This window comes from Enoplosus armatus, chromosome 10 (assembly GCF_043641665.1).
Source record: "Enoplosus armatus isolate fEnoArm2 chromosome 10, fEnoArm2.hap1, whole genome shotgun sequence".
Taxonomy (NCBI): Eukaryota; Metazoa; Chordata; class Actinopteri; order Centrarchiformes; family Enoplosidae; genus Enoplosus; species Enoplosus armatus.
In genome coordinates, this window is record NC_092189.1 from 14,216,714 (window position 1) to 14,233,005 (window position 16,292).

The 16,292-nt window shown below is 40.3% G+C and overlaps 2 protein-coding genes and 1 pseudogene across 2 annotated transcripts; 2 read left to right on the forward strand and 1 right to left on the reverse strand.

Annotated features, from left to right (window-relative positions):
* The first annotated feature begins 1,485 nt into the window (after nucleotides 1-1,485).
* Nucleotides 1,486-3,595, forward strand: zbtb3 (zinc finger and BTB domain containing 3). Its single transcript, XM_070913807.1, has 2 exons — nucleotides 1,486-2,318; nucleotides 2,488-3,595. The coding sequence occupies exons 1-2, from the start codon at nucleotides 1,486-1,488 to the stop codon at nucleotides 3,593-3,595; spliced, it is 1,941 nt and encodes a 646-aa protein (XP_070769908.1).
* A 2,382-nt stretch (nucleotides 3,596-5,977) lies between these two features.
* Nucleotides 5,978-8,027, reverse strand: rnaseh2c (ribonuclease H2, subunit C). The gene is made up of 5 exons (XM_070913372.1): nucleotides 7,978-8,027; nucleotides 7,287-7,441; nucleotides 6,647-6,759; nucleotides 6,408-6,527; nucleotides 5,978-6,158 (listed from the first exon to the last, which is right to left on the reverse strand). The coding sequence occupies exons 1-5, from the start codon at nucleotides 8,001-8,003 to the stop codon at nucleotides 6,135-6,137; spliced, it is 438 nt and encodes a 145-aa protein (XP_070769473.1). The 5' UTR covers nucleotides 8,004-8,027; the 3' UTR covers nucleotides 5,978-6,134.
* A 1,976-nt stretch (nucleotides 8,028-10,003) lies between these two features.
* Nucleotides 10,004-15,233, forward strand: LOC139291822 (seipin-like; annotated as a pseudogene).
* Nucleotides 15,234-16,292: the final 1,059 nt, after the last annotated feature.

The window sequence follows — 16,292 nt, forward strand, 5'->3', positions numbered from 1 at the left end:
TCAGCGAAACGTTAAACAAGACCACACTTGCGGTGTTAAAATAAACTCATGTCAACAAACGTGCAGGCTCCCACTTCCTGCCTGTTCTCCTTGTCCGCTTGTAGGTGGCACTGTGGCGGCCGGTGCTGCGGTAAGGTTGCCCTGCCACCACAGAGGAAAAGCTGCATTTTGTCTTGGAAGAAAACATCACCCAGACAGCAGCTGCAGGTAACAAAATATTCATCATATACACGAGAAATATGACATATCTCAATTCAGAATTTGTACTGGTTATTTCACGGCAACGTACAACTCGTGTCGATGTATCCAAATAAAAACCTGCGGTTACTGGAGCTCCCGGTGTTGGAATCTTACACAGAGGCTGAGCTAACTTGGCTAACTAATGTTAGCATAGTGGGGCTGGAGCTGCCTGTTTTCTGCCTGTTTTTCTTGCTGGACAACCTCGGCATTTGGGATGAATGGGGTCTTCTTATCATACGTATCATGCTGTTCGCCATATTTGTTTCTCACTTGTCTTCTCTGTATAAAGCGTTATGAATTAAGATTCAGCTCCTGGACGAAGCTGCCAGTGGACAGTAAGCCAACTGAAGAATTTGGGCACGTCACCATGGAAACGTAACGTTAGAGACGTTAACGGATGATTGTCAACTGTCAGTAAACAGTGTTTAAAGAGAGAGAGAGGCCGTGCTTTCCGTGAGTGTCCTTTTTATTTTCAAATAATGTTGAGAAATGTTTATTGTACAATTTGTGTCCTAAAATCTTTTTAATTGTTATGTTGATGTTATTCCTATTTGAGGACATTATTTTTAACGAAACTAAGTGGATAAACTAATGGATAGAATCTATTTAGCGTTAGCTGAAGGGCTAGCTAGTTCACCAAAACAGAAAAACATTTCTCACTTTTACCACTGTACCCTAGTCAGTGGTGTAAAGTAACTAAGTATATTAAGTCATTTTACTTGACTGTTTCCATTTTATGTTACCTCATATTTTGTATATACTTTGTACTCTACTACATTTTGGAGGCAAATATTGTACTCCGCTATATTTTTAACATACGTCTTCCACCACTGGTGATACTACTACGTAGACATACATATAGTTTTGTTTTGAGGTCTCTACTACTAAGACTTTTGCCATAAACTTGGAATTTGGTGTGTGGTGTTCGTAAAAAGCATTTGGAAAGTAATGTATAGTCCAAACTATCTACATGGTTATAAACCTTTAGTGGGAAGTGGAAAAACATGTTTTTTTAATGTCATTTGGATGAGTGGATAATTCCCACAAGAGAGATGACTGAATGTTAGATTTGTGCAAGCCATTATTTTCCTAAGAAATCACAAGAGAACTACCAACAACAAAATAATCAAGATACTTTATGCGGCTGACTACGGAGCTGTCTGTAATGATTTGTTTCAGTGACAGCAGCATTGTCTCTTTATGTCTCTGCTTTCTCTCATTTTTATCTTCTCTGTTGTTCAGGTGATGGAGTTCCCCCAGCATTCCCAGCAGCTGCTGTCAGCTCTGCGTTCCCAGCGCCAGCGGGGCTTCCTCTGTGACTGCTCCGTCCTGGTAGGCTCATCCCGTTTCCTGGCTCACAGGGCTGTTTTGGCCTCCTGCTCGCCTTTCTTTCACATGTTCTACTCAGACTCTCCAGGGGTTTGTGGTGGAAACAGCACCAGCAGCTCTGTCACACTCGACAGTGACATTGTCACGGCTGCTGCATTTGGCTTGCTCTTGGACTTTGTCTATGAAGGCGTGCTGCAGCTGGACGAGTCTACACCAGTGGAGGACATATTGGCGGCTGCAAGCTTTCTGCACATGAACGAGGTGGTGAGAGTATGCAAGAGACGACTGCAAAGACGAGGGCCTCTGGCTGAGGCAGACAGCACTCGATCTGAAGAGAGTGCTGGTGCCCGGAAGGCAATAGAGACAGGGAGGGAGCGTGGGGGTGACAGTGGAGCTGAGCCTGTGGTGGCCATGGCAGGAGATCACTTGAATCAGGTCGCCATGGCAGCGCCACTCTCATCAGTATCCATAATGGCAGAGAGGAGTCAGTTGGAGTGTGTGAAGTCTGAGCGAAGGACTTGTAGGGGGTCATCAGAGGCACGAGTTCAAACTCCTCTGAGCCCTGACCTCGCTGATACCACGCAGCCAGGCATGGACGCCCCTCTTCTGCCCCCAGGTGGACAGCTAGTGCAGGGCCTCATCACAGGACCATCTGCCCCTGCCTCAGGAGGTCACGCCAGGTTGAGGACTGGAGGTCATGGAGAGGGGACGGCACTCTGCAGCCCTTGCAGCACCACTGAGACGTACAGGTAGGAGTCTGTTGTTGAATTTCTGGACTGTTTTAACTTGAAAAAATAAAAATAAATAGGAGTAGTATGGCAAAGAAGCTGAAAGTTATACCCAATATTTAGAAAAACTTTTTGTTTGATTCCACGACTTTAAGTGCACTCTGCTCTACATATACTAGGTTGTTTACAGTATGTCCTCCTTTCTTTCTGTCTTTCTCCACAGCAGTAATCAGCAGCCCTCCTCATCTTCTTCCTCCCTGGTGCCAGTGAGCCAGGCTAGTGGTCGGTCAGTGGTTGCTCTCTCTCAGTCAGAGCCCAGCCTCTCTCCGAGCCCCCAACAGGACCTACCCCAACTGCCCTGTGTTGACTCTATTAGGAAACCCCCGGAGACTGACCCCAGAGTAAGACAACAGATGGTCATGCTAATCCAAACATCAGCACTAACCTCACACTTAGAAACAAACCCAACACACTCACCACCACAGCGTGCGCTTCCCCAGATTAGAATCCAGAGCGCTGTGTCACTCCAACGCCAAAGCTTAGACGTCCGCCCTGCTCCTCTGTTCCAAACCCTTGGGGGACCTGGGGGGGATATGGAAGCTCCACCCGCCGCTAGAAACGAAAGATCTCACCCTCTTATGGGCAGAGTGAGGACAGACGACAATGACGGAGAGAATGTGAAAGTCAAAGTGGAGGCCATTGTTATATCTGACGAAGAGCTAGAGGAGGAAAGAGAGGAAAGCAGGGAGCGAGAACCAGTGATGGAAGTGGGCGATGAGTTTGAAGATGACATCCAAGAAGAGGGGCTGAACAGCCCTCAGTTTCTCTCCTCCCACCCACAGGGCCTCTTACAAATGACGTCCCATTCAAATGACTACTCCTTCCCTCTCTCTCCCTCCTCGTCCTCCTCCGGGGCCGGCCCTTCCTCCCAGGACACTTCTTCCTTCGCCACCTCCCTCATTCATCCGTCCACAGCTCAGCATCATTCAGACCCTCCAGCCTACTTCCAGGACTTTCAGGACTCTATGGGGAACTTTGTGGAGGATGTCCCCACATGTGGAGTCTGTGGAAAGACTTTCTCCTGTACGTACACACTGAGGCGCCACGCCATCGTGCACACACGTGAACGTCCTTACGAGTGCCGCTACTGCTACCGGAGCTACACACAATCAGGCGACTTGTACCGACACATTCGCAAAGCTCATGACCACACACTGCCAGCCAAACGCAGCAAGGCAGACATGGAGCCCTCCCTGCCACCACAGCTGCCACAACCACCACCACCACCTCTTAGCTAACACACAAACAGACACACTATTATTTCTATACTTATACACACACCTAAACTTTAACCCAATATCATAACTCCAACTCTACTTTAAACCTAAACCGAGTAGGGCTGCAACAAACGATTATTTTCATTATCAATTAATTTCTTTAATTGATTAATTATTTGGTTTATAAAATGTCTTGTTTTGTCCGACCAACAGTTAAAAACTAAAAAAATACTCAGTTCACTCTCATTGAAGACTAAAGAAATTTACATTTCAGAAGCTGGAACCAGAGAATATTTTCATTTTGTTCTTAAGAAATGACTTGAAACAATTAATAAATTGTTAAAATAGATGCAGATTCATTTTACGTCAATCAACTAATCCTTGCAGCTCCAAAATTGAGGTTCTTTAGTAATGGCTGACATAATATCCTCACTTTGAAGAAATCCCAGGGTCTCTACAGGTCTTTAAGGTCTTCAATTTTATTAAATTCAACTTTAGAAATATCAGGCCACATTTAACCTAACTTTATTTATTCATTTATATACTTTTTTTTAAGAATTAAAACAAGACACAAACCAACCTCATTCTATGACACTTCCCTGATAGGATAAGGCATATACTAGATTTAAAAAATTAAACTGGGCAAGAAAATGTAATCAAATGACCAAAAGTATTGTACGTAAGGCCCTTTTAACAAGGGGTTTCTCTGTTGGCCCATATTTAAAAAGACAATCGCACAATTGCCACTATCCTGTTCACTATCCTAACACTAACACTACCCTGTTCAATTTATCCAAATATTGTCTTTTTATGTATTTTATAGACATTTGATCCCCATAAGTACAGAAATACAAGAACTCATACACACACACAGAATAAACACCAGCGGTGTTGCAGTGATATCATCCCTCACTCATCAAACTAACACACTTTATGTTCATGTTTGACCGTTGTCTCCATAGAACACTAAAACTGATTGATTTAATCAAATTTTGAATTTAAAACTGTGCTATTGTGCTACTATTTGTAAAACCTCCGAAGCATTTTACACTTTAGGTTTGTACGTTTTTTTTATATCTTTTATCATTATTCATACATCTGTATGGGTATAAAAATTATCAAAAACTTAATTGTTGTTGAGAGATGTGTGACATCCTACACCTAGTGTCTGCTATATGACCTCTAAACACAAATAAGGGAAAGCTGTTGTTTTATCAGTTACTTGAGATGTAATGTGTACAACTGCCTTTCAGTGACTGTGCCAGCAAAGTCTGACTGATTGTAAACGTAGTAGCATTGTACTGTCTTGTGTTTTATTTACAGGATGAAACCATCAGAGCTGTTAACTTAGAAGTGAATACCTGCACAAATTCTGAAATTAGAATCAGATAGTGCCATTTTATGACTTGTAATACAAGCTTTTCCAGATGTATACAGTATATTTGATGAAGTAGGAAATCCAGATCCATCCATCCTTTACTTTGCCTCATTTCCTCATCTTCTTCGTTCCCACCCCTATCTCTTTTAACAATCCAGTAAGAAGTCTTTGTTTAGGAAGATTCCTAAATCGGACAACTGAAACAGACATATCAAAGTAGCATACAAACTGACTGAATTCTCTAAATGAAAGCAAAGGTGCTTGATTTCTCTTCTGCTTTAGAAAAACAGGAGTCTCTCAATTTTCTGCTCCAGAAAAGTAGTATTTACATGTCAACCAGGATTATATACAGTAGGCTACTGTAAATTTAGTTAGATCCTCTTAGCACTATGGCTGTCTTGTCTTAACTTATGATTTTAGCTCATATTTCATAGCCTTTGCTCTGCATTTTCTATCAGGGTCAATTAAACATACTTAGGAAAGAAAAACGGGTTTAATTGTTCAACTTCCAGCCTACCTCTCCTGGTAGTATAGCAGTGGAAGTGAGGGAGGAGTGAATAAGTTGACGTGTTTGGCTTTGCTTATTGCCCATGTGATCTTTCCCTCTGTGTATTTCTCCTGTAGTATGACAGAACATACAGTATGAACACACTTTGAAACATTCAGTAATTCTGCCTTCTTGTTAAATGTTTAAATTTAAACTTTAAATGTGCCTGAATGACTGACACTTTTGAAATTTCTTGTTCTGCATCATTTTACATGTTTTGGGATTACAGTTTCTGTATAATGAACATTGATTAGTATTGGTACAAGAGTTTTGCATTGGATACTAATAAGAGACAGTCGAGTTAGTGATCATTTAGAGGGTTTCATGGTGGCCATGTGCAAAAATCTAAATGTCACCTTGTGAATAAACACTGTTCAGTAGAAACAATGTGTAAATTCAGTTGAATTGTTTCAGTAAATCACACAACGCACATGTTGGTCAGTCATTTATTTTTCTTTACTTAACTAGAAAAGAACATACAAAAATATAAACATTACATCTGTTACATGTTGCTCTGCAACAGTAAAACACTGAACTGGTTAGCATTTGTTATGTCGTTTCACTGACCGTAGCAAGTAACCAGCAATCTGCACATTATTCTTAAACTGAGGTCTTAGGTAGTTTTGTTTCTCTCTTCAGTCTTCTACTGGCCCGTGGATCTGTGAAGACACAAAATATCAGCATCCACCTATAAATCTATCCGTCTCTGTGTTCTTGTATTTCCAACCAAATTATATTCTAATGAAATATTGCTGTCAATGTAGCTGTCACCACAAAAGTATGTAGTATGATTTATCTTGTTCAAAGTAATTAAACTGAAAGAGTTCAATTACTGGGTGACACCAGTAAGTCTTGTCTTCGATTACAGCAGCCTTTTTTTATAGTCAGCTTCAAAAAAAAGAACTCACCGCCTCAGCCAACTCCGGCCAATCCATCGCCATCACAACTGTATCATCAGAGTTCGGAGATGTCTCCAGGTTCCAGTAGGTCAGCTTGTCAAACACAGTGGATATCCTCACTGTCCTGTCCTGGACACACACACACACACATAATTTAGTAGCATGTAGACACGGTAACAAAATCCTCACCCGCACAACTGCATGTCTGAGTTTATGCCCCATGCAGTCAGTGCTTTGCCTTATGTTACCTCTTGGTCAGAGCCGGGCTTGTTGATCTCTTTCAGCACCAAGCCAGTGTAGCCCTGTGGACAGCTGAGCTCCTGCCCCTTCAACCCACGTCCTCTGAATGACACCGTCTTCTCTGTGATGGAAGAAATGCACAGAGGAGATAGATGTTAGAATCATTCATTGTCAAATCAAATGCTGTAAATCATACACTTGGCGTGGTAATGCTGTCTTAATTTATTTGTAAAGGAAAAATAACGTATCCATTCCCTTGCCATGGTGGAACAAACATTAGCACAAATATATTGGTAAAAGTTGGGTCAAACAGCTGGATGCCCATCCCTATTTACCTTGGACACAAATGTCTCATATTGGGACCAGTGGTTACAAGATAAAGTAGCATGAAGTTGGTCATGTTGACATTTTATCCTTGTAAGACTGTCCAATTGAAACATAGTCACCAGTGTGTAGACAGAACCTAATGACTTTCCTGCTGAAAAATGTAATTAAGAATTTAGATGACATCACCACATTTGGAACATATCTCACTGTTTTATAAGGACTGCAAACTGGTTCAGTAACAATTAGCTTTAGTCAACTGGAAGAGCAGCTTTAAGCTCTGCAAACAAAAACTCTTACAGATATAAAACACACAGAGTGTACCTAGTTTGCAGTCTTTCGTGGTAGCAGTTAAGTATTGTGAGACCTGGGCCGGCCCGTCGTATTCAATCTCACAGGGCATTAGCTGGACTGGGGACCGCTGTACCTGGTCCACAGATGACACTTGAACACGAGTAACTCTGGTGTTACAGGACATCCTGCAACCAGAAGACAGAAGAGGACAAAACACATGAATGACAACAAATAAGACTCTTATATTCTATCTAAACCTAGAATGTATTTTGACAAACAGAGTTCAGCCTCAGCAACCTTAGCTGTAGACATATTAAGGTTGTCTCTGAAGAATCGGCAACAAATAAGTATTATTCTTTACATTTAGCATAACAGTATTTAGTACAACGGTCTCCTTTGATGTAATCTTACTAACTGTAATTACAGTACAGGCAGTTTGTCAATATGTAAAATGAATAATATTTTCTGGAGGCTTCTCTGACAAGGTTTTTGGTGATAAATATTTGTATCAGCAGCTGTCCTTTGTCTAATAACTGCTTGTCACGGCGAAGTTTGGGAGTTTTGACAACAACCAATGCAGATTTTCCCTAAAATAAAAATCATTCTTCGCCTATTAGATATTTTGTCATTTTAGCGTGTTTCCTCAGTTCATCTTAAAGACTATTAACTATGTTGTTAAATAACTTAAAAATCGACTTGAAAAACACAACTCCAACATTACCTTTCAGCAGTTTTCCAAACGTTCATATGAAGTGAAATGTAAAATCGGACCTTTTCCGGTTTGCGCCAGTCGCTGCGTGTGATTGGACGAAAGCGTCTTCTTCTACGCTGAAAGAGATTTTGGCGGGTTCTTGCTGTTCTGCTGGACGGAGGCTCCCCCTCCTGGTTAGAGACTATTTTACTTTTACCTCATTTTACTTGATCTGTTTTCTGCCTTTCTTAGAACTTTTGTTCTCTTTATTCTTTGTTTTTCTCCTTCCTGTACTATCTATCATTTATCATGGCGTCAGCACTGAGGTGTGTTTCATGCACCTACTTAATGATTGAGTACTTATTTCATTTTGGACTTTTTTTTTAAATGAATGTGTCTCTGTGTTGCATGATTTCTTGATTTCTACATATATCTATCAAAGTGTATCAAAGTGCACTTCTATCCATCCATTCATTTAATTTATCATGGTCAAGTCATTTCTGCATTTGGGGGGCGCTATTGGACAGTATCACAAAATCAGGAGCGATAGATGGTGAAATTAGAGCATTGCAGAGCATTTAGCAGCAATTCAGCAATTAAGCACTTGCAACAATGTGTGTAAATAGCCAGTATGGATAAACGTATGGATTAGGCTATAGGATTTACAAAAATACAATGATTAAACTCAAAATAAAGGCTGCCCTTGAGGTCAAATTATCAACCAATGTTGTCACAGAAGTCATTGTATGAATTACTTTCTAACAGATTTAGCAGATATAAGTAGTCTTATTATATTTCTACAGGGAGTTATGACATCACGCCAGTAGCCTTGATTTCCTGTAATGTTACTCTTGTTTGTTTTTTGTCACCTAAATATAAACTATATAGTTGGGCTTTATGTCCGATGGTGTCACTATATATAATATTCCAGTGTGACACTGAATAGTTTGTTATGTAAATATTATATATAAAGTATAAAGTCAAGTTCTCAAGCCTCGGCCCTGTTGTCAGTGTCATGTTCAACACTAAGAACTCTGCTCCAGTTGGCAGCAGCATCTCTCTTCATGTGGGATGGACTAAATCCTGTCCAATGGCAGCTTTTTAGGAGCTTAGGATGAGATATTGGGGGGGGGTTAACAGTGCAGTAAGAAGACGACAGTGTCAAGCTGCGGACTAAGAGACTTCAGGAGAAAGGAGAAGTGATTTCCTAACAGCTGGCAGTTGGCCAACAGAAACCAGAGGTGAGGTTTTTAAAGCCAGACAGAGTACTTTTGCAGGCATGTTCCTATTGGATACCACATGGATGTTTTAATTAGACTGTTTTCTTGAGGTCTTGGATGTTAAGTTAAAATGCTTTAGTATCCCCACATTATAATGTCGGCATAACTCTTGACCTGAAAATCTACATGTCAGTGTTCATTAAGTCGCGACTCCCTTACTCTTTTATCAATTTAACATCATTAAAACTTCAGTTACATGAAATGAGAAAATAAACAGCTTAATGTCCACTGAGGAAAAGTGATAAATACCATGAATCCACCAACATTATTATTATTATTATTACAATACAGATTGTGTCAAAACAAACTGATTTCTTCTTTGTTTCTAGATGCATGTAATACAGTCAGGGTTGTCTGTTGGCTGTTTTTGAGTTTTGAGTCATCTGATATGAAAAGTCTCTACTTGTGACTCAGATTGGACTCAGTGGTTTTGCAGCTCCCAGTAACTATTAAAGTGGTGCTTCATGAGTATCAACCACACTGAGTTTTGTGTGGCGTTAAACAGACAATGCTTCATTTATCCTTTTTTTTTTTTTTTTTTTTACAAGAACCAGATAACCTTTTGGATAACATTCAATACATTTCAACCACAAAGACGGTGGATCTTAACCTGAGTCAGTACCATCCATTACGTCTTTATACTCACCTTTTAAAACATGCTTGCTGTGTGGTTGAATTTACCCTTCTGATTAGTTTTTTTGAGCTGTTCCTGTCCTAATCTGTTTTTCAAAAAAAAAGTTCCATTTACTTCATTTGTTTGTTGATGTTTAGCTTTCATGGATCAAGAAAGTTATTTGCGTCCAGGAGATGATGGAGAGTCGTCAGTCCTCATTGGCCGGGCGCTGCTGAGGCTCCAGTATGCTGTTGTCAGGGTGATGTCACGCGCCCGTCAGAGAGTTATACAGAGCTTTGTTGTGTTTGCTGTTGTCTTCCTGCTCCTCTGGATTGCTGGCTTTTTATATGGGAGCTTCTACTACTCTTACATGCCCAAGGCAGCGTATTCCACACCTGTGCATTATTATTACAGGTGTGTATGTGAAGTCCTGTCTAGCTGCATCAGGAAAACACAGACTGTGGTTGCTGTGTGTGTGTGTGTGTGTGTGTGTGTGTGTGTGTGTGTGTGTTTGATTCCCTTTTTCTTGCTTGCACTCTCACCCTCATTCATGGTTTTACCTCCAGGACCAACTGTGAATCCCCTTCGTCTTTTTTATGCTCTTATCCAGTGGCCAACATCTCTCTGATGAGGAACAAGAAACATGTATGTATGAACATGTGTGTGTATGCTACTCTATGTGTGTATCTATCTCTGTCTGCGTATTAAACATCCATGTATTCAGAGAAGAATTAGGAGTGTAATCTTTTTAAAATGTATATTCAGGTGCTGACATTCGGCCAGGCCTATCAGATGTCTCTGCAGCTGGAGATGCCTGATTCTCCGGTCAATCAGGAGCTGGGCATGTTTATGATCAAGACAGCCTGTTTCTCTCGGCGTGGAGGGCAAATTGCCTCCTCTGCTCGCTCTGTAAGTCACACTAGGTGGCCACCTGTACATATACAATAACATAGTGACTAGTTCCTGCGAACTCCAATGATTCACTGTTGCATTGCTATGTGTTTCTCAGGCAAGACAACTGCTGTCCGCCTCCAGCTCTCGCTTTGTGAGTACAGCGCTGACGCACAATAACCTTTTAATCACGCAGCCTGGTCAGAGCCAGATTAGAGCTGCTTATGCTTGCTGCAAAAGCTCCACTGCAACAGAAGGTGATCTCAGAGCTCAGGTGACTGAGATAACAGGACGAACACGAGAACTAAAGACTGGTACAAATACATGGAGGGAGTAAAGCTTTACCTGTGAACCTAGATGTGTAAGGGAGGCCATCATTGACTTCAATTACTTTATTAAACACTGAGTGATCAGAAAATAAAACATGTACATTGTAATGCAATTGAGTCAACAGTCCTCTAATAAATACTTCTTTTGAAGCCTGACACCATATTAGAGAGCTGTTGATATGGTACTTTTTAAGGCTGTATTTTGCATTAGATTATTGGATGTTTTCTTGTCTATTCTTGTGCATTCATATATACTCAGAAAATAGTCTATTTGAAAAAGTCAAATCCACTGCCACAATATAAAGCCTCAAAACTTACCCTGGAGCTGAGTCAACACATAAGATTTGAGTTTTAGTTTAAACAAAAACTGAACTTTGCAGAACTTTTGTATTGCACTTCATAACATTGGACAGGGGTTTGTATTGTTTTGGTTTGTCAGTGAAGGAATGAAAAATAGAGTCCACTGAGATCAGCTTTTGTTAGTGTTCATTAAACAACTGAATCATTTAGTTATAACGAAGGTAAAAGCATCCCTAACAACATCTTCTGGGGATCTGGCATCATCTATTTGTAGAGCCGATTAATGAATTCCCCGGAGACTGTGTACTGCGTGAGCATGTCAGGTTGACTATGTTGTCCTGCTGTGGTCAGAGCATGCTGCGACACAGTTCAGACCTGCTGAGAAATCTGGGAACGCTGCTGTTCCTCCCGGCCTTTCTGATTGGAGCCGCGGAGCAGAAACAAGTGCTGGACGTGGAGCTGTTCTCAGACTACATAGAAGACCCTGTGAGTCCTGCACTGCCTTGTGAACATGTTGCCGTGTGTGAGTGTGCTTGAATAGCAAGCAAGCAAGTATTTTGTTTAAACCCACCTAATAGGTTTTTTATCCATGTACAGTACGCCCCCTCGGCCACGGCCATCATTGAGATCCTGTCCAAGAAGGTGCAGATCTACTCGTCTCAGCTCCACATCCATGCTCACTTCACTGGTATAAGGTAAGATGTGTACACCATGCTGTGCAATAGACCTGGCAGCAACATACAGTATATCTGATGATCAAACATTACAGAGAAGAAAGTAAAAATCTATATTTTTTAAATCGAAAACACAAATTGAGGCTGCAAAAGATAGTTTGTCTCATTTCTGACTAGATAGCTCACATTTCTACAATATAACATGTTGAGATATTTGTGCCAGCTACTATTAACATAATGTGTTAGTAACCTCATTAAACACCACAGCCCAAAAGATAATTTTAATTTTTAAAATAACTTTAATAACTCTCATTAACACTGACACTCAACAATGATGATGATCATCCGCAGAGGAGGAAGACACATACATTTCTCCACCAACAGAAGCCTCATTAGACCCGAATTTAACGCCTGTAACTTCAGCGGTGGAATGTAACTAAGTACATTTACTCAATTTCGAGATACTTGTACTTTGTTGAGTATTTCCGTTTTATACTTCTACTCCATTACATCAGCTTTAGTTACCTTTCAAATCACAATATTTCATACCCATCCTGTCCATGTATCTCCAAATTTGGTGATATGAATTTGATTGACTGATTGATTAAGTCTTCCTTTATGGGTTGAGAAAACTATATTCATAAATGAACTATTTAAACCTTTGAATTAGCTGGAAAATACATCGTCACATAGCTGAAAACAGGGCTGTTTTTCTCATGAAAAGTTTACTTTTTCGAGATACATGTTTCTCACAGCACTGCGACGCTACAAATATATGATGATCTTATAGAATATGATGCATTAAACTACCCAACAGTAAATTAGCTCAACCATAAACAATTACAGCAGTAAAATGTAACATACACATTAATGCAGCAGTAATATTAATCCAGAAACATCATATATAATAATAAAACACTGACAGGGACCATTTTACTGCAGAATGAGTACTTTTACTCTTGATACTTAAAGTAAAGTAAAACTTGTTACTTGTAAATACATACATACTTTTACTTAAGTGATGTTTGAATGCCGAACTGTTACTTGTAGTGTAGTAAGTATTTTCACTGTGTGGTATTAGTACTTTTAAGTAAAGGAAGTGAATATTTCTTTCTTCCTCCACTGCTGTAACCACAAGATATGTTCAAACCCGCTTTTTCTTCCCTGGAAAAACTCACTCTCTTCTGCATCCACCTGCACTTACAGCCCACAGTGGAGTAAATGCAACACGATCAGAAGTCAAGCTGAGAGAAAGTAAAATTAGTACAGTAGCAACCTTTTTTAACACCTCATCACATCATAATTACTGTAATGCTATAACGTTTGTTTTCTGTGTCCCTTTGTCAGATACTTGATGTTTAACTTCCCCATCACATCCGCCCTGGTGGGCATATCCAGTAACTTCATCTTCCTCAGTCTCCTCTTCATCCTCAGCTATGTGAGGCTGGTGTACAGAGTGGACTGGGGACCAGAGCAGGTGAGATGCTGTAACAAACCGCACCTGCAAAACCCATTAATGACCCCAGATATTAATAATTAATTTATCTTTGCAGGCTGGAATCTCTACTGTAGGCCGAAGTTAATTACCTCAACTTCATAACTTCAACTGCCAACATTTTCTGATGACTGAGTTAGAGCACTGAGCAGGTCTGCACATACTACTTATGCATACTAATACTATAATCTTGGTTTACTATAATTTAGTAATATATGTAATATCTGAGGAACTACTTCATGTAATTCGAAGACATTGACCTTCTGTCCACTATTTGGTTGACAGTACTGATACTGATAAACAAAATGTAATGACTGTATTAGTGTAACATCATTGTACTCTAGCTAGCTAACGTGGCTGTGTAGGTTTTCATGGGCACTACATGGGCACTTGTCTTCTTGGAGAGAAATTGGGTAACAAATTGTCGCCCTTTGTTCTCCCTTTCAGCCCTTTTCTGCCTGTCTTTCCGTGTGTGGCACCCTGATTTTGGTTTTGAGATTGACATTCAGTACAGACGGCGTCTGGAGGGCAGAGACAGACTATCAGCTAACTTTCAACCTTCTTCTTCTTCTTCTTCTTCTTCTGTTTATTGGTGGATCGAAAACCAAATTCAAAGGTATGGGAGGCCAAACAATTCAATAAGCTGGCCAAGATAGACACCACGTATGAGCTAAACATTTGCAAAAACATACAAATATTGATTTCTGATTCGACCTCTGATCCTTTTATTTATTTATTTTTGTTTTTCCTTATTTTTATTGTTTTGTGCTCAGTCTGTGATTTGCACTGTTTGTACTTTGTTACCAAGTTGATATTGTAATGTCCAGACTTTGTTTACTTAATAAAGGTATATTGAAAAAAAACTACTTAGACACTCTTACTTCCTTGATTTTATGTATTTATGTGCACTGGTGTCTATCTTGGCCAGGTTATTGAACTGTGTTTGGCCTTCCATATAAAGGCGCATACCGCCACAACTTCAACAATGTTTGTACTGAGGGGTGTGGTATGCTACCTGGATGATTTTAGTAAAAAAGGAATGGACACACACACCATCATTTTATTTCCGAAATTCCAAGAGGCTAAAATATTATATTAGGGGCCCTAAATAATTTCCTCAGACAATTAATGTTCTATTTTCATAGTGTTTTTGAGGGCCCTGTCAGCCCAGGGCCCTTGGTATAAGCTTTCCTCCACAGCGCCCCTGGATGAGAGACCCATTACCGCAGACAACACTGAACTGTCCTTAGTTGCAAGGCTGCACACTTCATGAGTCTGTGTTTAAGTGACTGTGAATTATTAACAGATTCCTCTCAGGTGCTGTAGCTCAACAACTCAACAAGCTCTGAGTGCTTGTTTTCCTTGTTGTTTACAGCTCAGAGCAGATGGACTGCAGTCAGACGGGAAATAGAACACGAACAACAACCAACAAGAGGATGAAAAAGATGCTGCTGCTGGTACAAAAACACTGGCATAGACAATTTCAACATTATTCAAGTTATCTGCATCAGTCATTTGGCACTGACAACAGGAATAAATTCCTGGAGAGGTGCTGCAGAGGTGCTGGGTCCCCTCCAGACGACCCCCACAAATCAGAGCCAGGAGAAACCCCATTTTCACTTTGGCGACAACACAGAGGTGCAGAACAGACAGAGACATGGTCAGAGTGAAATTAATGAATCAGATGCAGCCTGGGGCCATTAGCAAAGGATAGGGAGAATGTGTTGAGAGGAAAATGTAAGGATGAAGATTTAAGAGAGGTACGTGGTTGGACATCATGTCCTCTGTGTCCTGTCTCTCGCTGGTGTTTCAGCATTAATGTTAGAACCCTGTGATTTATGGGATTGACACATCTGAGCCTTCATCACGTCATACAAATCTGTCATTGTCAGTGCCTTTTTATTATTTTTATTACTTAAACAAATTACTTATCTAATTCCATCAGTTTCTATTTTTCCAGGTTCTGTTTTTATTCACAATGTCCATTTTATTTCACAATGCCATTTCTTTGTCTGTCAATCAACACAAACAGGTTGACTCTTGCTTTGGTCTGAATGAGTGTACAGCCAATCTGTCTCCATCTTGATTGTCTGTATTGAATTCTTGATCTATTTATATTCATATATTGTATCTGTACTCATTCATATGACTAATATTGAACACTTTGGGTCTCCATACACTTGGGACAAATACATGCACAAAAATATATCAAACTGCTAAACACTGGCCTCTTTTCTTTCAGAGTTCCTTTTGCAAGTTATAACTATTATTCTGGCTGAAATGTTACCAAAAAATGTTGTTTGTTACTTGAGCAAAATGTAAACTCATGATTAAAGCGTGTGAGGCAACCTGTGCATCTTGTTACTTTACAAAAGTATCTTAAATTGATTGAGTTTGAAGCAAAACTTACTTGGCTGCAAATCCCTTCTAAGGTACACTCTGGTTAACTGTGGCAATAAAACCTTTTTGTTCAACAGACTATTTGTTTAAGCTGTTGTGCAGTCAGAAAACACTGCTCTAAAACAGTTAACCCACAAAGTACAAACTCATATTTAGTGGGAGGACACCTCACCCTATTTCCGCCCTGTTACGTGACACGGCCAGGTGTCATTCCTGGATGTCCTCTTGGCCTTGGAAACTTAATAACGTCACTGCATGCAAAATATGGCAGCAGCAGCAGCAGCAGGGAGAATGAGAGAGGGACGTAGCTCACTGACAGGCACAGAGCTTTCTATCACAGAAAACTAACAGGTGGAAGACACA

Bases quoted from the DNA above. Each gene is read 5' to 3' on its own strand.
- zbtb3 (XM_070913807.1), top strand. From the start codon at position 1,486: ATGGAGTTCCCCCAGCATTCCCAGCAGCTGCTGTCAGCTCTGCGTTCC. The intron at 2,319-2,487 runs GTAGGAGTCTGT...GGTTGTTTACAG, and splicing joins AGCACCACTGAGACGTACAG to TATGTCCTCCTTTCTTTCTG.
- rnaseh2c (XM_070913372.1), bottom strand. From the start codon at position 8,003: ATGAACGTTTGGAAAACTGCTGAAAG. The intron at 6,760-7,286 runs GTACACTCTGTG...CTTCCATCACAG, and splicing joins CACGAAAGACTGCAAACTAG to AGAAGACGGTGTCATTCAGA. The intron at 6,159-6,407 runs GTGAGTTCTTTT...GTGTCTTCACAG, and splicing joins GGCCGGAGTTGGCTGAGGCG to ATCCACGGGCCAGTAGAAGA.